At 40.6% G+C, this 21,243-nt stretch overlaps 1 protein-coding gene across 13 annotated transcripts in view; it reads right to left on the bottom strand.

Annotated features, from left to right (window-relative positions):
• Positions 1 to 21,243, bottom strand: part of ZNF185 (zinc finger protein 185 with LIM domain) — a 396,414-nt gene that overhangs the window by 86,985 nt on the left and 288,186 nt on the right. For all 13 annotated transcript variants that reach the window (XM_075572684.1, XM_075572683.1, XM_075572693.1 and 10 more), the window contains one exon: positions 17,759 to 17,827. In XM_075572684.1, coding sequence (XP_075428799.1) covers positions 17,759 to 17,827 — 69 coding nt within the window. The remainder of the gene's footprint in view (positions 1 to 17,758; positions 17,828 to 21,243) is intronic.

Here is a 21,243-nt window from a genome sequence, read left to right as displayed (position 1 = left end):
GGAGACTGGAGCTGGTGATATCACCCGTTTTTTATGTGCCCATTTGCTATCATGACACTGTAAGTGTTAATTTTATTGCGTGTATAAAAGTATTTTATTGTGCTATGCTATGGAAGCCTCTCTTTCCTTTCTATAACCCTGAATGCTGAGGTTGCTGTGTATGCTGTTCACATTTCATCAACTATCCAGTTGTGGGGTCATCTACCATTTACAGAGTCAAGCTATTGCCACTGATCTCTGACATGACTGATTATATCTGACACCACATGAGTCTCCATTCAATAGATACAACCACATCACATAGTTTGAATTAACTTTATTTGCACTATGTATGTTTTTCTATTTGTTGCAAATTGAAAACTGGGCTCCCCTGCTTTCCCAAGACATTCTTCATATTACGGACATACTGTACTGTATAGAGACGTTCGACTGTTGGCATTAATTATTTTGCCTATTTTACAGAAATGTCAACCAATAATTTTATCCCACTTTTATGGTGGAATAAAAAAAAAGTGACAAAAAACCCCCACTGTGCAGTGTACAGCAAATACAAATATAACTTGTGATCATTGGAGATCATTTTTAAAAGCAGGTTGCAGACCTGTCTGAGACGTGAATATACTCACAAGTGATACAGTAATGTCACGTTTGTTACGTTTTTGCAAAAGCTACAGTTGCTCTAAAATGGGTGGAGGAGTATGTGTCTCTGCTGATCTCCTCTTCTCCACCTACTACTTGCCCTCCTGACCCTATTCCCTCCCATCTCCTAAAACCTCTTGCTCCTACTATGACCCCTACGCTCACTCACATTTTTAACTCCTCCCTCTACTCTGGTAACTTTCCTTCCTTCTTCAAACATGCAAGTTATACCATTACTCAAAAACAGCAAGCTTGAACAAACCTGTCTTTCTAACTATCGACCTGTCTCCCTCCTGCCTTTTGCCTCTAAACTCCTTGAACATTTTGTATTCTCTCGCTTGCTCCACTTTCTCAACACCTATTCTCTTCTAGACACTCTACAATCTGGTCTCCGCACTGCTCAATCGACTGAAACAGCCCTCACTAAAATAACTAATGACCTCCATGCTGCCAAAGAAAGAGGTCATTACACTTTGCTCATATTACTTGACCTCTCTGCTGCATTTGACACCGTGGACCACCCTCTTCTCCTTCACATTCTCCATACTCTTGGTATTCATAAGAAAGCTCTATCCTGGATCTCCTCTTACCTCTACCATCATACTTTCAGTGTCTCTTTTGCTAACACCGCCTCCTCCTCTATCGATCTCTCTGTGGGGGTACCTAAGGGCTCTGTCCTGGGACCTCTTCTCTTTTCTCTGTACACATTTTCTCTAGGTGACCTAATTACATCACTTGGGTTTAAATATCACCTCTATGCTGATGACACACACATTTACTTTTCAACCCCTGACCTTAGTCCTGCTGTACAGAACAAAGATTCTAAATGTTTTTCTGCGATATCATCCTGGATGGCCCTCTGTCGACTTAAGCTTAACATGGCAAAAACAGAGCTCCTCATAGTTCCTCCCAAACCTTGCCCTACTACCTCCTTCCACATTACTGTTGGAAGTACTGTCAATCACCCAGTAGCACAAGCACGCTGCCTCCTGGTCACACTCGACTCCTCTCTCACATTCTCCTTTCACATTCGTTTTTCCTCTGCAATATTACAAAGATACGCCCTTTCCTCTGTTGCTCGACTGCTAAAACTGTGACTCAAGCCCTCATTCTCTCCCGTTTCGATTACTGTAGCCTCCTGCTGTCCGGCCTTCCTTCCTCTCACCTGTCTCCTCTACAATCTATCCTAAACGCTGCTGCCAGAATCACTCTACGTTTTCCCAAATCTGTCTTAGCATCACCCTTGTTGAAATTACTCTTCTGGCTTCCTATCAAATCCCGCATCTCACTCTCAAGTCTCCTCGTCACTTTTAAAGCTTTACACTCTTTTGCCCCTCCTTACATCTAAGCCCTAATTTCTCGCTATGCACCATTCTGACTCTTGTGTTCTGCTCAAGGATGCCTTCTCTCTACCCCTTTTGTATCTAAAGACCTCTCCCGCCTTAAACCTTTTGCTCTGACTGCCGCACAACTCTGGAATGCCCTTCAGAGAGACCAGCATTACAAGCGGAGAGGTCTGTGTGCCTAAACCCCGCGGGTGTACGTGTGCGGGCGCGCGTTGGATGCCGGGTAGAGGAGGAGCAGCGTAAGGAAGGGACTAGTCACACGTGTTGTCGGCGTGAGTGCCCCAGCGTGTCTGTTTCCCCCAGCCTGTTGTTCCCCGTGACTGCAGGGAGACTTTGGTGATGGCTTCGGCATCACAGAGTTGGAGCTCTGCGGGACCAGTACAGGGATACCTTTGGACATTTACCTCAGCTTGTTACTGCCTGATATCACCCTGCTTCTTGTAAGTAGGGTTTTGATTTTACCACCTCCGGATCACCAGTTATTTCTCACTGTCTATGGTCCTTTTTTATGACATAGTTCATTGTTTTATTAAATTATTTTAGTCTGTTACTTTTGAGTTGGTATGTAGTGTCTTTAGCATAGGCTGTCATTACCCAACAGTTATATGCTATGATCTGTTTTTGTTTGTTTTCTCTCTTTTTACATGACCTGTGAGCAACAGTGCGGATTCTAGAGGATCACAGGACTCATCTTTTTGGACATTATCTGGCGCCAGGTTTATTTTGTTTCATGTGTTATTCTGTCTGTACTGGACAGTAGTTATCAGGCAGTCTATCTTTATTTAACGAGTGTATTTTGGATTTATTACTAGTTAGTTATTTAGTCACTTTAGCGCTTTTTTCACAGCATTTTTTCTGACTGAAGAGGTTTGTTACAGGTATGTTATAGATATACAGAGTTCATCATAGATATAGTTGCAAATGAGTTTGTAAGATCTCATCAGATATATTCTACGGCTAAAGTACAACAATGTCATTTTGGTCCATAAAAGGCATCACAAATTCTGCACAAGATGTATCAAAGAAAAAATCTTATTCATTTTATATTGAGAAGACTTATTTTGCCCTATAATTGTACACCTGTTGCCTTGCCTATATACCGTATGTCTCCATGTGTCTTATGACGAGTTTATGTTATAACCCTTTGTTACTATATATTTGAATTCCTATTGATGTCAACTGACATTAATGATAGAGTGCTATTAATACCTATAAGTACAGAAAACTTTGAACCAAATACAAAATCCTGTACTTTCCTGAAGCTTTTTCTAAATTAATTTCATATTTCTCTGTATAATAATAATTTGCTTTACATTACTTATAAAAATGTCTTATCCCACAGCATAGTAAAAATACAACGTTCAATGGCATATCCAAAACTACTCATCCACTACAGTTTAAAGATGGCTAAATCGCTATTGTCTATCATGAAGTATTAATTTATTATTTAAACGCATACAGAGCTATTTTTACTCAGTGGTGTTACTCCATAAGACAGTTTATGACACTGCAAGCTTCCATTATGACCCATTCATGTGAATAAGCCATAAGGTGGGTGATGCATCAAGGCATTGATGCAAACTGCTTTATTTCTATCTTGTGTCTCTTTGCGTCATTGTATCAAGGTCTTTGCTCAAGATTACTACCATGTGTGTCAGCTTGTGATTTGTGGAGGGTCAATACAGATGAAGCCAGACTTCCCTTCTCCAGAGCTGCAGCAAAAAAAGCAAAATTCCACGGTTCCAGGGAAGGTATAACCCAGGACCGCTCTGCCGAGGTCCATTCTGGACCCCCTACTGAGTTAATTCCCTGCTGCCAGGAGAAGCTGCAGTCGCGTTCCCACAGCTTGACCTAGCAGCAGGGAAAGTCTCTCCACCTACTGTATGAGGAGTTAGATGAAGTTACAGATTATAATTATCTCCACGTTCACTTTTTTATCTTGGGTTTGTGGCAAATAATCTGACAAATCTGAAGTAGCATAAAATGATCTGGCTAACAATTTGCGTCATTTGTATGAAACGAGTATGCAAAAGCAAACAGAAAATAGCAAAACGTGTTAAAACAAACTTCTACAGTATTCATGCTCTCTTAACATTCTAGTCTTAAAGAGCCGTAAGTTGTTGTACTGCTAAGCACCACAGTCAACTCCCTAGATGGGACCTTCTCTAAGTATACACTAGTATTATGATTATAATTCTAAGAAATATAACATCAAAGCTAAAAGGTTTGCACATGTTATGGAATATCAATAAATATCTGTAATACTCCAATATCTTTCACACCAGAAACATCTCCCTGATTTCAAAGACAGTCATACCTATTGAAGGCATGAATGGCCTTTCAGGTCCCTATTCAATATGCCATGAAAGCATCTTCCCTTTGCTTGGGAAGACTTCAGCTCCAAAAATAAAAAGCAAAAGGAAGAAAGCTTAACAGAATATTGTATAGGGATCATAGACTTCAAAGTATCTACAGTAACTCAGTTTATCTCACATATTTTGATCTCTGAGCCTTGAAATCTCTGTAATTAACAGACCTATTTAGTTGTTAAATATGACACAACATTTTCTTTAGTTAGTTGTTAATTTACTGCATTATCCTTTTTGGTTTATTGCGTTTGCCATACCTTTCACTCTCAATTCACTGAACCTGAACCACCACCCTATGCACTTACTGTATTCACTTGCTTGCTCTGCTTATGCTGTAGCGTCCTGCCAAATGAAACTCTATCTGCTTCTCACCAAACTAGTCTTTTTCAATTCAACTGGTGTCATATATCGCAATCCAGGGTGTGCCCAACGGACTGTCCTACTCTCACAACTATGGGACGGACCATGAATGAATCATTGTTACATTCTAGTCATATTTTGGGTTCTCTGTCAGTCGCTCCGAATCAAAATTGTTATCATGCACATCACAAATTTCTATAGTAGCATAGTTGTTGAGGTTCAAGAAATATGCTCAGCTTCCTAATTCATTCTTTACCAGATGAGATGTTGACATTGATTTGATGTCAAATTTTAAAACCTGACATTATTAACAAAAATGTTTATTAACTGTAATTTCACCTATGCACATTAATAAACCAAAGCCTTGTAAGTCCTTATTATTCAAATACTGATAATATTTATTCTCGTTTGTGAAGCTAGATTAGTAGGCCCTCATACAGTAGTTGTTGTTCTTTATTTTACCAACATTTTCCCTATGCCTTTTGTTCCCAGTAAGTCTCTATGTAATCTTTGTTCTGTGTTTACAAGAAAATACTTTGATGTTAAGTCCTAAGGACCCTAGGGTGTTTCCCATTGTTAATTAGGCTGACTTTGGCACTGTCCTATTTTTCTGTCCTAACCACAGTAAATATGTGTGCATGAGAAAATTTTTAATTCCAACTACATAAGGGTCCAACCACAGAACAGTAAACATAATTATGTCTCATGTTTATGGTACTAAGTACTAAGCAGTTTTCTGTTGCTTGAATGTGCAACAAGGTCTTCCAGTGCAGGAAGGTGTCTTATGGTATAGCACTGCTTAGCAAATATGGGCCACAATATTTTTCTCACCTTGTTGCCAATGAAAAAAAAGTCGCTCTTTGTTCAGAGATTTATTTTGAGAACAATGTTGCATTTGACTATTATATAAACGCCATGGTATAATGCCCTTGCTAAAGGTGCAGTCTAACTCCCTCCTAGAAACAAAATTAAATTACAGTACCGTCACGTTAAAGTAATTAAAGCTGCAATCCTGACAGTCCGTTCCTTTACCTCTTGATCTTTTTTTTTTTTTTTTAACAGTATGTTGGTCCTCTGGAGTTGAACCACGCAATTTTTAGCTCCTCACCCCCAGTTCCTGAGACAGTTACTGATTTAGTTGCCTGTTTTTCCTTTCCTTTAGGGAAATCAAAATGGCGGCCAAATCTCACGAGTTCTGCGGGCCAATTGGAAGCTGCAACATCTTTGAGAGGAGGATATTGTGGCTTTCTATTAGATGATTGTAAAACCGGCAACCAAACCAGCAATTACTTCAGGAAGCAAGGGAATCCCAGTGCTAAAGCTAGCACTGCTAGGTCTGGAGGAATCTCCATTTCAAATAATGTAAAATAAAGAAATGAAATACTGAAATTCACCAGGATTGGTGTATGGTGGTTACTGCAATGTATTAAAACGGCCAGCTCTTACCAGTTTAAAATCTATACAACACAAGACAAAAAAAGTGCCGATGCTACATCCAACAGGAAAAAATTATTAAGTTAAATACTATCTGTAATTCTTCTCATAAGTAACGGTCATTTGTCAATCCTTTGGCAAAAGCAATACAAGCCGGTAACCACGTCAAGGTTAACCCTTGACTGCAGGTTCTACACTGCCGGCACATGTTCTTTTTACCTCTCTACTGGGGGCAGAACTTGCAGGGACTGTGTGTCAGTTTAAAATCTGTTTTTAATGTTTTGCTATAGGAAGGAACCAGGAATTAATTGGGGCTGCAATCAATTTAAAGTCCTGACTGTATGGAAAACCTTACTAAAAGCAGTCACTTTTATGTCTAAAATGCACTAATGGAAATGGCATGTTTAAGGGATTAAGGGTCATATTTAATATGCAGTATTAAGCTACAAGTCATCTGTGGCCCATTCCAGTTAAACTCTATTTATGTATTATCTTAACATGCTTATGAGCTAACCTTAAAAATGAATCTAAATTACTTGAAGTTGTAATAAATGTGTGAATCACCCAGATTTAGGGCCGTAGTTACGAATAGTGCTAAACCATATTCTTATGGTCCATTAAATGAGTACACTGGAAGAAATGGGAGAGATTTGATTTCTTGGCAACTCTTATTTGTTAGGTCAGTGGGTTCTGAAAAGGAGTTTGCACACACAAAGCCCCCTTCTCATTTCTACATATCTTTACTGTCTCTCATAGGGACAGACTGCGCTAACATTACAGGTAACACTTTGTCAAGAACTTCATGGCAATGGCAAAAACCGAACAGGAAGGAACTGCTCCTTTAAGGTTGCCTATTACATGGTTTAATTCCCTGCTAAAGGTTACAAAAATGCACTGAACCTCTGGTACTCAAAGAAATACAAAACTAAACATTTTGTTTTAAGGTTGATTGCATTAATTGAACGGTAATTATACTAATAACTTGTTTATAAAATATTTTTATGAGCTAAGTGTGATTGCCCTTTCATCCTTCCTGTTGGAAAGCTTCCAACACAAAGCATAATAATAAATGCATTGTTGCAGAGGTCTGATTTGTAGACATTGACTCTTTCTGTAAATTGAGCCGACCTGGTGCTATGAAACGGAGAGCCCCATTGAGGCCTACTGTATTGTTACTACATGGTGCTATGTCTTCTAATGGTGGAAGATACTTTGGTCCATATTTACTAAGCAAGCAGTCTTGTGCCATAAGATATCTTCCACTCCTGGAATCCCCCTGACAACCAATTGTCTTGGCTCTCAGGTGTATTGCTTAGATAATATGATCAATTATGGCCGTGACGTGTCTTCTGTTGCCATGTTTTATGGCAGCATCACATCCCATATATTCCTTAAAGTGAGGAGAACAGAGGAAGAGAGATACGTTCTCTAACACACCTTTATACAATACGAGAGATACCTGTGCTCAACAAGTAGCACACTTGAGATTTCTCTTTCGACCCTCTCCCCACATTTCAGGGTCTTGATGGGAGTAACGCCACCTTTAGGTTTGAACTACAGTAAATAACGCCAAGGTAATACCGTGGCCTCTAGTGGATATGCAATGTTAGGTGACACACTTCTTTGATATATCTAATGATATTACTAATGTTTCTACAAATGTAAGCATACGTTATTTGAAGGAGTAGCACTGGGTTAATGTTAGGTTATTATCTTTATTGGATAGGTCGTTACAAATAACCTGATGTTAATTTAGGTTACGTTAGGTTAAATAGCCATCAGGCCCAAAGAACAGAATAGGTGATTGTGTGGTCACACATCTTGTTAGGAGAAGCAATGTTGGTTTTGCAGTGCCCAAGCTTAATGTAATGTTTGTCAAAGCTTGAATCACCAAGATTTAACCAATTAAACATATAGTATGATTGCTCATGTTGGTCCTCCATGCTTCTTTAATTGATGTTAAGGGTTTAATGCTAAATGTATTTATGTGTAAGATGGGATGATTCTCCCATGGGAGAGAATTACTGTATTATTCAATTTATGCTTGAACCGGTCTTTCTTTCATGCCAAAGCATTTAACACAACATCATCTGTGAATTCAGCAGTCAAAGTGATTAATCATATATAAATTCAGATAAATACCATGGATAGTTAATAAAGACACGTAAGCCCGGATAAATCAAGCTGCGGTAATGAATAAAATGCGGCATTACCACCCAAAAAAGGCGTTATTTTTATAGAGCAATACATCGTTACAGCATTGCTAAAAATAATGCCTTTTTTGTCGGATCCATTAAAAATATTGATTCTGTAAAAAAAAAAAGGACTAATACTACATTGTTTTCCCCCGATCATGCCATACATCATGTTCTGATATTTATCGGAACAAAATTAAGTGCAGAAATACCACAGCTTTTTATCACCTACTACAGGCTGGCGTTAGCCCTGCTTTCCCTATGTATATAGTGGCCAACATAGACATAGATTGTGCTAGAGAGAAACAACCCATGGTGTGCGCACAAAGCGATGCTGAAAATAGTATAATCACAATATATAATGTTGAAACCAGTTAGTACCAACAATAGTGCAACAAGTAAAATAATGCAATCAGCAAAGCAATGATGTGAGAAAATACAGGCAGCAGTATGAAAAATAATACTTATAAATAATTAATTGGTGGAACAAAAAATGTCACTGTGTACAGTATAATATCAGAACCAGGCACTTGCTTCTTTTCATAAAGCTAATCCGTAATCCCAGGATTGAAGTGAAGAAAGCACAAAGAAATGCCTCCATGGTGAAGTATATATAAAATAAAATGCACTCACAAAGTGTATTAGAGTAACAAGCATGTGTAATATACACTGGAACCGGCTCCTAAGTCCTAAGGCTTTCCTCCATTGCTCCTAATCGCTGCTCAATTGTTTGTCATGCTTATTCACCCGTTTTACGGTGTCCCATGGGCTTCAGGGGAACACCTGCATTGGTGTTTGAGTATTGTGAGTGTAACGAAAAGTGCAGAGCATGATGACGTTAGGTGGGGGAATGACTAGCTCAATCCTGTTGTAGAGGATTCCTTCAGGTTTTACCTCATATCCCTGACGACGGTAGCTGAGCCTAGTGAAATGCGTAGAAGGAAAGGAGACGAAATACTCTACAACTGGACTCCATGCTAGTCACGCCCCCACTTGACGTCATCACGCTCTCCACAATTCGCAACGCTCGCAACACTCAAACACCAATGGAGTAGATCCCCTATTGCCATCGGTATGCATTGAGAAGGGTGAACGAGCAGGACAAACAACCGAGCAGCGATTAGGAGCAACGGAGACGAGGCTTAAGACTTAGGAGCCTGTTCTAGTGCGTATTACACATGATTGATAATCTAATAAACGTTGCGAGTGTATCTTAATTATTTTTTTTCCACTTATTCATTTGACATACTTCACCATGGAGGCCTATATTTGAACTTTCTTCTGGGGTTTCTTCATTGTATACATAGGCAAGGCAAGCTAAACAAACCTAAAAATAGATGCTAAAATATAACTTTAAATACATAACAGTATACTAACCAGTTAGTAGCTCAAGTGGTAAACTAGTCATGGGTTTCCATGACTAGCTGATAACAAAGGGCTAGAAAGGAATTAATATAAACATAAAACTACACTACCTACCCCCCATTGGCCACTTTAGGCCACGTCCATAGAAGGACAAGCCGCACTGAGCCGTGCGGACGCTCCGCGCTGAGCCCCTGCATCCTCAATGAGGATGCCTTGAGAGGGGGCTCACGCGAGCGTCCGCAGGCATGCTGAGGCGTTGGATTTTTCAGCCAACAGCCAAGCTGTTTTTCAGAGCGCTATCAGCTGAAAACATCCAATCAGCGCGAAGCAGCGTCAACGTCACGGCGCCGTGACGTCGGTGCTTCGCGGGCGATTGGCCCAGCGACGTCACTGCCCCGCCTCCCTCTGCCTCCCCCCGCCTCCCGATCGCGCATGCTGGCTCGCCTGCATGGGCATGAAATCGCGCAGATTTCAGCAGGCGAGCCTCAGCGTTAGCGCAGCTCCGAACTGCTCACCCCTCTATGGACTCAGCCTTAGTGGCTAGTAAAGCATTGCCATATATTGGTACCTATATTTAAAAAGGGAGCTAGATCACAACGAGGAATTACAGACCTGTAAATCTGTCATCAATAGTGGGGAAACTACTTGAAGGTTTAATACGGGATAATATTCAGAAATACCTAATGAATAACAAAATTATTTGTAATAGTCAGCATGAATTTATGAAGGATAGGTCGTGCCAAACTAACCTTATTTGTTTCATTAAGGAAGAAAGTAGGAATTTAGACCAGGGTAATGCAGTTGATTTTGCAAAGGCTTTTGATACTGTGCCACACAAGAGGTACAAAATAAAGAAAACTGGACTCTGTAAAAATATTTACACTTCGATAGAAAACTGGTTGAAGGATAAACAGAGAGTTGTCATAAATGGGATCTTTTCAGGTTGGGCTAAAGTTGTGAGTGGAGTAGCTCAGGGATCGGTACTGGGACCACTGCTCCTTAAATTGTTTATTAATGAACTTGAGGATGGCATAGAGTGCAAAGTCTCCATCTTTGCTGATAACACTAAATTGTGAAAGGTAGTAAAATCAGAGCAGAATGTAATTTCTCAAAAGAAGGACTTGGAGAGACAACTCGGACAGGTAAATGGCAAAGGCTTAATACAGATAATTGTAAGGTTATGCTTTTGGCAAATAAGAATATACAGGCGACGTACAAATTAAATGGGGCAAAAAATACATAAAAACAACATAGCCATTAAAACCATTGATTGTCACTGAGGATACCTTGGCCCTCAAATGGTGCATAGATAGCCACATTGGCAATCAATGTTGACCATTAAAAAAAATTGATTACCCCAGCTGAGATAAAGGCCATCCTCATCTTCATGGCTGAAGCCACCAGAAACCAATTCAATAAAGGGCCGATGACCAACCATTAAGCTACTGTACCTCCAAAAAAACAAACAAATCAAAGCCCAATGACTAACCAAACCCACCCCCCCCTTAAACCATCAAAGTTAATCCAATGGCAAAAAAAAAAATTAGTCGCAAATAATTCCAGGCATATGGAACCTATTTGCAATCCATATCCATTCTAGCATTACATTGGTTCCTCAACTTGCAACAAAGCCCTCAATCCTCAGTTGCTTGTAGAAGAGTCTATTTATTTTCTTGTAAGCTGTCATTTTCTTACTTCTGCCGCTGAATGTGGTCTGTTCAGGAACTTCCGGCCTTCTGAGAGGGCACAGCCTTATTCAGCATTAAGGCCCGTCATAGAAGGTCAGAGTCAGATGGTACATCAACCAATCTAATTGGTTGATGTACCATGTGGTTCCCTCACTTGACATTTAATCAAAAAGTGAGGTAACCACATGGTACATCAACCATGTGACTGACTTTCTGTGACGGGCCTGGCCCTATATAAAGCTATGCCCTCTCAGAAGGCCTTGAGTAGCTGAAGAGGCCATATCCAGTGGCTAAAAAAAGAAGATAACAGTTTAGAAGAACAGAAGAAAATGAATATTCACCTACTGTAAGACTCTTGTACAAGCAACTGAAGATCAGGGACTTTGTGGCCAGTTGAAAATCCAAGGACGTCGAGCAAGGATTGCTATTTTTACAAATAGGCCATCGGTTCTGGATTTATTTTTTACTTTGATTTTTTCAGCCGTTTTGGATTATTTTTTTTATGTTTTTTTGTTTGCTGTAAATTTTTGGATTATTTGTTATGTTTGATTTTTGTTAGCCATCTGGTTTTGGATTGTTTTTTTGGGGGGGTCCGGGAGGTAGGTTTATAGCTCGACATCGACACTCTATTGGATTGGTTCCTGGTGACCCGCATCATGGCAGCATTGAGTAATACAATTTGTTTTTAATGGTCAACATTGATTGCCAATGTGGCTATCTCGGCCAGCATTAAGGGCTATTTTGTTTATTATGTAATTGTTTTTTATGTATTTATTTTAAATGTGTTTTGTATTGTTTTCAATGGGCCAAAGTCCTATTAGCCATATTTGGCTAATTGATTGATTGCCAATGTGGCTACCTAGGTCCCAAGTCACAGTGACAATCAATGACTTTATGGATTAAATTATGTTTTGATTCTTTTTTATGAAATGGGCTTTTAAAAAAAATACATGTCAATATTTATTGTATTAACCCAAGTGGTGCCTGTGCTATAACTTGGTAGCCACAGGAATCAAGGGGGTTAATGTAATTTCTACCATAGGGTTCTGTAATAATAGATATTACGGAAGTCTATGATAGAAATATTATTAAAGCGATTGCAATGCATTAATTAATGCATTATTTACGGTCGCATTCATTCCCGGATCGCGACTTTGGGTCACCCAGAAATTATTACCACAATCTTGATGTATACCATCTTAATATTGTGGTATTAAGACGCAGTATTTATTTTTTACCATGTGCAATATTAACGCTGTTTTAACATAGGTTGATGTATCCGAGCCATAGTGTTGGCTGTAGTGAATATTTCCTTTCTACCTTGAGGACGCATTTCAATACAAAACAGCAGTCAGCTTCTCTGGGCATTTCCTACTCTCCCCTTGCATAATGTAAAGACCTCTCACCAGGTATTTTGCAGAAGCATCAATAAATGTGAGTTTTTTAACCAGGCCAATTTGAACCAGTGTTACAGTATAGCTACACTTATTGCCTGTCAAGATAATTATGATTTGCTTAATAATCTTATTACCTGTATTATAATTCTATGATGCAATGCGTGCATCCTGAAAGTATGCAACATTGATTCAACATTAACTTCTTTACTTTTTTGGTAAAGTGTAAAAAATTTAAATAAAAAATGTGCGTTTTTGCGAAAAGGTTTGTCATCTACTTATACAGCGGTATAAGTATTCCCAATGGCAGCTCTATTTAAGAAGCACATGGAATATTTTTTTTATATACTGTACATATTTCTCCAACATAGAAAATAATGGCAAGATTTTACAATTAAGTATGTAGTCTAGATGAAGAATATATCTGAGACACAAATTGGCATGAGCATGTGAGAATATTCCGATAAACTACATCCTAAAACAGTGGGTGTTGACTTTTATGAATAAAAAAAGGTAATGGAGCTATTACCATGGAGGACCACCCACTTCAATAATTGAGAAGCCCTGATAATAAAATACGCAAAAATCTCTCTACGCACAGTTGTCAAGATCAAAGAAACAAAACAAATGAGATTTAGAGAATCTTAAAAAATGTTTTAGTGATTTTATTTAAATGAGTGCGTCAAACAGAATCCAAAATATGTGGATATGTTGAGTCTGCTTTATAGTATTAGTATGCTAAAAAAAACTAGAAGACTCCATCTCTCTATTCCAGGGCCGGCTTCATGGTGATACCGTCGGTGCAGTCGCACCGAGCTCCATGCTTACAGAGGCCCTGCGGTCATCCCACAACAGTTAAACTGATTGCCGAAGGAGAGCGCGGAGCCTCTGTAAATGCCTCTTAACCTTTATCTGACTTCGCATCTCGGCGACATCGGGTGGCCATGACGTGATGTAGCGCCGCCACGTTGTCATGACAACGGGATGTCGCGACGTCATATAACGTCGCTGAGATGAGGAGCCGAAGGAAATGCCGGAGCAGGTAAGAGGCCTCTCCTCATCTTTGCAACGTCGAGGCATCATGTTGCTGTGACGGCGTCACGTTGCCATGACAATGGGATGTCTCAACGTCATATCACGTCGCTGAGATGATGAGTAGAAGGAGATACCGGAGCAGATAATAGGCCTCGTGCTCTCCCTCGGCACCGAGCACGACTACGTTTCAAGTCGGCTCTGATTGCAACTGTAGAAATAAGGGCACCTGGCAACCCTCTGTGCTATGTATTACATACAATAGATGGACAAGGGCACTATGGATTTTCAATCATAAAGAATTTATTGTGCCATAGAAACACACAATGTTTCAGCCTGCTGGCCTTTCTCAAGTGAAAAAGGCCACCAGGTCGAAATGTTGTGTGTTTCTATGGCACAATAAATTCTTTATGATTGAAAATCCATAGTGCCCTTGTCCATCTATTGCATCGGATACATTGGTTGAATGTCAGGTCTGCCCTGAGACTAGGAGCACCGGTAAATGTATCAGAACTTATTTTTCTTTTTTCTGGTGTGCAGCAAACATACTTATTTTTGTGCTACTGTATGTATTCCAACAGCACATTCTTATTTTCTTACTGATGTAATGTATATGCATTGAAATCATAATAGAATTGTTTAGCAATAGGTTTGTAAAATGACAAGACATCTGTGTCACACCCAGCGATAGTGCATCTGAGAACCGAGCCATCAAAGTTTAACCAATACTGCCACCTGGTGGTTTCTGTGGCTATTTCAGTTGTTAACTAATATGTAAACAGCAATGAGATTCACTAAGTGCTTATGTGGGTTATCAGACCACGATCCAGCGCTAACTGGCATTGATTTGAACTGCAAATTTCGCAAAATTTCTGTGAAAATGTTGTGAAAACAACTGTGACGGTAGGGGTTGCCAGCCTTCATAAATAATAAAGATGAAACCTGACTTGTTGCCCCTGAAAACCGTGGGTCCCCAGTAGCTTATCTAGCCCTCTTTCCCCCGTGTCTAAAGGAAACTATGTGTGGTGCATCACCCGAGTGGCTCACAGGAACCAGGGGTGGTCGTGGTCTATCTGATGACAGCGCCTCCACCTTGGAGGGATCCAAGAGCAGTTGGATAACCCCTTCCCAGGAACACACAGTAAAGAATAAATATACACACAGTGATATAACAACTTATCTTTACTGGCAACACACATATTACTCTACAATACTGTACCCCCAACACAATAAGGCCACCTTAGTGAGACCCCCAAAGCACTGAGGTGCCCTGGGCACCTAACACCTGCTGTCCACAGAGTCCAGCCCACCCAAGATGTGTGGAGTAGCGTTACCCACAATGTGTGTGTGGCCGTTGGTGCACTTAGATACCTCCCTGGGCACTCCTGCCCCAAGGTACCGCCGAATGACACAAGGATCCGCCTGACAAAAGCTGATCCGCCTGTCCAACGAAGACATCCGCCTCTGCGTGGGGTAAACTCCAACTCGAGTGTCTCACCATAAAGAGTCTTTTAGTAGATAGTGGTCTGGTCCCAAACCACAGGCCGCATGACACAGCACGGCGTCTGTCCCTGTGTCCCTGACACTATGCAGTAATAGGTAAGCATCCCTATCTAAGGCCTTCCCTGCAGCACACACACAATCTACAGGGAGTCGGGCCTAGTTTGGACCTGGGGGGGAACTCTGGCCTAATCCAACGGAGTACTGCTCCCTGGACAATACCTTCTTCCTCTCCGTCCTGCTCCTGACTGACTTGTGGTGCTCCAGCGCGCCAAATGTATCTCTTCTAGCCTCCCGTGCAGCTAGGAGCCCTATTGGCAATCCTGCAGCATGTGTTCAGCAGCCCCAGTGGCTGCTGGGACTTGTAGTCCCTTGTGGAGCCTGCCTAATGGCTGCCGCAACTAATTGGACACTGTGCATACGCGAGCCTCATACTGCGCATACATGAGTATTGGCAAGATGGTGGCGCCCTGCAGCGATATCGCCACGGATCTCTGGCGACCCGCTAGCCCCTTGAAAGCTGCAGCCCTACCATAGGGGGTCCCTACTTTCTGGCGGGTCTGCCAGCAGCACCCATGTACCTCGGCAGCCAGCCACAGCCTCACCATTCCCCGCAGCCACATAAGCCGGACACTGTGTATATTGTAAAACCTGCCCTGTTGTGTTATAACCTTTCCTGTAATGTAATAAACCTGGGATTTCGGGAGCGGGAGTTTAAGGGTGGATATTTGGGTGGAAATGTGGTTAAAACATATGTACAAGTCGGGGGGCAAAGTTACCAGTTGTTCCCCAATTTTACCCACAGGCCGCGTCTTGTCTGCGAGTACGCGTCTGAATATTGTCCCACTTATATATTCCCCTTAGAAAATTGTATTTTCAGCCAGCAAGGCTTATTGTAATAGTTGCAGTCCCGAGCCCAGGTTAGAGTAAAAATATTACGTTTTAAAATGTACTGTATATTCATCTCTATACAGACAGTCCTGGCAATCCACGAGGTAACCAGAACGTCTGCATAGAGATTGTGGATCAAAGAGGAGAAGGGAAGTCGAGAGGTGTTAGAACGTTTGGTGAGTAGGGAAGAGCGGAGGACCGGGTCTGGGAACAAGGACTCCCTGCGTTGGAGACCCTTTGCACGCCTGGACTCAGTGGAACCTACCCAGCGGGCGGAATGGGGCTGGCATTGGGAATCCGTTGCTGGTAGGCATGATTATCATTGGCCAGTTCGAATTTCCCATGTGCCGGCGTCCTGACACACCTCCCTCCTCTGACGCGTACAGACAGACGAGCCCCCAGCTCTGATTGGCTGGTGCAGCTACGATCCGCACTCTGATTGGTCAACAGTCCCCCTTCCATGTTAAACATAGAACAGCGAGGTCTATGTAAGGGGAGTAGCCAATCAGAGAACCAGACTATCTCAGGCTTGTGTCGGTGATGTGCTGGCGGACTTTTCAAAGGTGCTTTGCTCCGAATAGCAAAGCACTTGGCACAGAGTTTGCCAAACAAGCCTGCCTAGCAGAGACCGAGTTCAGAGTTTGCGGCCAAGTTCCAGCTTTTACCTTGCTCGCGGTTAGCGGGAATAGCCAGGTATCTTCCCGGAGGAAGGTACCGTGAAGTTTCTGGACTAGGAGTGGACAGGGTAAGCCTACTGAAGCAGGCGCCTTGCACCTAGTTGAGACTAGAGACTCCCCCAGACCCATAGTTAAGTGTGTATTCTTCTGTATTTTGTGCATCATTGTGTGTCTGCTGGGTTCACCAGAATAAACCTCATTTTATTCCACTACTATGTTCTGCCTGGTGAATTGATCCCTGAAGCTAAAGGTGTTAAAAGTACTGGTCTCCCGTGACAACAACTATGGAGCAAACTGCAAAACAATTGTATGACGGTTCTACAAGTTCAATTGCAAGAGATGTTTTTTTCTGCATTATCAACTTCTCTGTTACAAGTCATCTCTGAGATTTGTGAGATTTACTGTGAGATTAATTGTTATGAATTTTAAATTGTGATGGAATTAAAGGGTATATATAGTCCCACTAAAAAAAAAAAAGGTTTGCAGCTAACTAACTGCTTCCCTTTTTTTTCCTAGGAAACATTGATTCATATTAAAAATACTCCCTTATTGCCCTAATATTTGACAGGTTTGGCACAGAACCATTACTTTTTAAAATGCACCTAGCACTAAAATTATTTGTTTATTACCATTATAAAATCATATATGGTATAACAATAAATATAGGATAGTATCTCACCCAAATAGAATATAACAAAGGTTGAGCATATGTATTTGTATATGGCATATGTATTTTTTTTTACCCTAATCTAATCTTTATACCCTCAACAATTAGTTGGTATTACATACTAAAATAGAAAAAGTATTGCTGTGCTAATGATTCTTTAACATTTTACTAAACATTACATTTTATAAATATGTACTTCACCTATTCTCTGTGATAGTTGACTTCATTCCCAATTCAGACCAGGAGATCAGATCCGGCTGCTTATTATCTCTAAAAGACAAGAGAAAAGTTCATTATTGATACATAAAGGAAAACTTTTTTTTTTACCCTTTTTAATATATAGGAGAAAATATACAATGTAATACGAATTCTGGTATGCCCATGTCTAATTACATTTTTGCTTGAACCTAGAGTAACTTAGAGTTGAACGCAGATATGACAGCTTTTCTCCCCATGCACTCCAAAAAATAATCATGTTAATATAAATAGCAATCATACATGTGCGCCGACTTACCTTAAACTTGCCTTGGAAAATCTGGGGCTATCACCAACAAGACCCAGGTACATGATGGGTACATGCTGGGTACATGCTGCAACATTTCAGTGACATTTCTGCAGAGACTAATGGCCCATCGGATTACCACAGCAGGGGTCCCTGGCAGTCCCATTCAGTCCCATCCAGCATGTACCCAGCATGTGCCCAGGTCTTTTTGGTGATTGCCCCAGATTTGTTTTAGAATACTTGTCGGCACTACAGTAGGTACCACTGTAAAGTTCTGTCACGTAAAGCCTTATCGCTAATAAATAACTCCCAAGACACTGATTATTTACAAAGTCAATAGTGCCTGCTATTGGACCCTACTGCACAGAAACTCAAGGTGAGTTTTTATACGTGAAATATCACACTATAATGAATAAACCTCTAAATCACAAAACAAACGGGAACACACCATGGGTGCAGACTGTCCTACTGGTCAATACCAAATCTTAGAGAACAGCACTACATATAATAAAAAGGACTGAACTGCTAGGAGTTGTTGAGTGTGGTCTATTTCAATCATGTTTCTCCCTGAGCAGTGGTGGAACAGGCATAAACAAAATGTACAAATTAGATCGCGCTGATAGGGATTTCACTGCAGATCCAAGTGTAGGTGACTGCTGCTGCTCCCACTCACTCCCGTGATCCACCAGGCCCAATGAACCACATATAACATATAAAAGAGAGGCGCGCAAGAAAAACCAAAATCAATATAACAATAACACATTTATGTATTCAAATTTAAAAAAAAGTACAGCACATAAAATAGGCAGAGCTGTCTCAACAAACGGCACATCCCCATATCACCCCATCCACTAAATGTAAGCATATATATCCATATCTGAAGGAGTTTCAATTCCCTGTCCCCCCTCCTGGGATCTTTATCCACTATCTCTAAGCCCTTGAATTTTAGGTCCTTGGGTGAACCTCCATGGCAATCAAGAAAATGTTGCGCAAGATTATGCATTTTTTCCCCTCCTTCAATCAAACGTTTGGCATTCAAGGAGGGAAAAAAGTTTAGGGGGACAGGGAATTGTAACTCCTCAGAGGGAACAATATTGAATCTATTCACTACATAGTAAATATCCTCTGGGCCATAACACACAGATTAAGTTGCATCCATTTTTTAAATCAGGTAAAAAAAATAACAAGCAATGAAATAATGATGGTCCCTTTAACCTTTGGATGTAGATCCAAATAACTGATAACTGCAACTGATTTTAATATTTTTTTTATGTTTAAATATGTTTAACATATGCTATGTCTGTTATTGAAGAGTGTGAATTTCTATGCCACGTATAGGAGCTGCCTTCCCGCCCTTTTTTTAATGATAGTGTAATATATAGATATATTTTATATAAGGTGCATTTATTTGTAATATTTTAATATGTAAGTAAGATTGCTGTAATGAGTTCATACACCAAAATTGGTTAGGAATTTAATCTTAAATAAATTATACATGTAATTTATTTAGATGTGTGTATTTTTTATAATGTGTACTTAGTATACATTATATTTTATATGACAGTGTAGAAGTGATCATCAATTGTAGACTATGTTCGCTATATGGATTTAATTGTTATGGGAGAAATGAATATATGGATGGGTCTATGCAGGGATTAATATGATATAATAGTATTATAAATTATGATTGTTATATGTGATTTATGTATGTAATTAATTGCATGGTATGTTCTGTTTTTATGTCCTTGATTGTGGTGGAGTTGAAATGGTTAAAAGATTATTTTAAGCACTCAAGGATATAATTGCTGTAAGTTGCATCCCCATATATAAGGGGCATTCTTAGAGGGCTAGGATACTCCCCCTGACGAAGTGTAGTTGTACACGAAATGCATTGAGGTATCCAAGAGTCCCTGCGGGACACGTGACGTCAGATGCAGGACGCGGCTGCGATCCCTACCTTCCCCCTTCCTTTACCCAGTAGCGGGCTTGCTGCTCGAGCTCCGTAGCAAGCACACGTGTAACTATCATGACTTAACATCGCAGCCTCCAACCGGTACTGGTTTGGAAGGGAGGGTTGCTACTATTGAATATATGCTTATGTAACGTTTTTCCCCCCACCGTATGGAAGATTCTGCCATTACAGGTAGTGTGGTGCATTATACCTGTTGGTAACAGGAGGGCTGAGTTTTCCACTGATGTTAGGGGGGACACATGACTAGGCTTCTGGGGTACATTACCCACGTGTATCTCTAGCAGTGCAGCGCCTCCATCTGCCACAGGCTCTAGATGAATGGAGGTGATCTCCTACGGTAGAATTACTCCCTCTCCTCCCAGTAAGATCACACACAGGCAGGAGGTATAATAACTCAGGAACAGGTTTATTCTTGCTGCACGAACAGTACACAGCAGGCTTCTGCCCAATGCAGTCTCTGGTTCGGCTACTCAGCTGAAGGATGGTCCCTGGACTTTCACTACAGGCCAAGGGCACCAGCAGCAGTCCCAGCTCTTCCCTGCCCCTCTATCAGAGACAGAGGTATGGTGCACACTCACTTTCCCCCTAGGGTAAGAGGACCAAAGAAAGACCAATATTCAGCCTCTCTAATGTGTGAAAACAAAGTGCAAACAAAGTGCAAAGGGTGGGCGCTGTGATAGAAGACACTTAATAGTGTAATTAATATAAATACAACATAACCACAATTTAAGGTGCCAAAAAAGTGAATAATGTATAGGAAATAGTGATATCGTGAAATAAAATATAGAATTATGCAGCCCTTAAGTGAATGATCTGCAGACTCCACTTCAATCGATGAATGTCTCAAGGTGTAGGGGAGCGCAGGTATCAAAATGTAATAAAAGACAAATAGGAACGCAACATAGTGAAAATAAAATCCACAAAATATAAAGTGTGTTTGTAGAAACTCTGTCAAGTGGAGACTCACATGGTTTCAATCAAAATAAAGCATTTCAGAGATTAGTGGCACTGGGCTTGACTCTAGTATAATAAAGCTGGAACCCCAGTTGGGACAATCTGATGCAATGTGATGCGATGTCAATCAGGAATTATCACCAGTCAGGATTAGAAGAGAAAGATATCCATAGCGTAATCCATTACATTAAGACAATTTAATAAAGGCAATAAAAATTCAACACTTACAGTGTCATAACTATCTCAGACACATAAAAA

This window comes from Ascaphus truei, chromosome 16, assembly GCF_040206685.1.
Source record: "Ascaphus truei isolate aAscTru1 chromosome 16, aAscTru1.hap1, whole genome shotgun sequence".
NCBI classification, from domain to species: Eukaryota; Metazoa; Chordata; class Amphibia; order Anura; family Ascaphidae; genus Ascaphus; species Ascaphus truei.
Note: the sequence above shows the minus strand (reverse complement) of the source record. Positions and strands in the feature narration are given on the sequence as shown.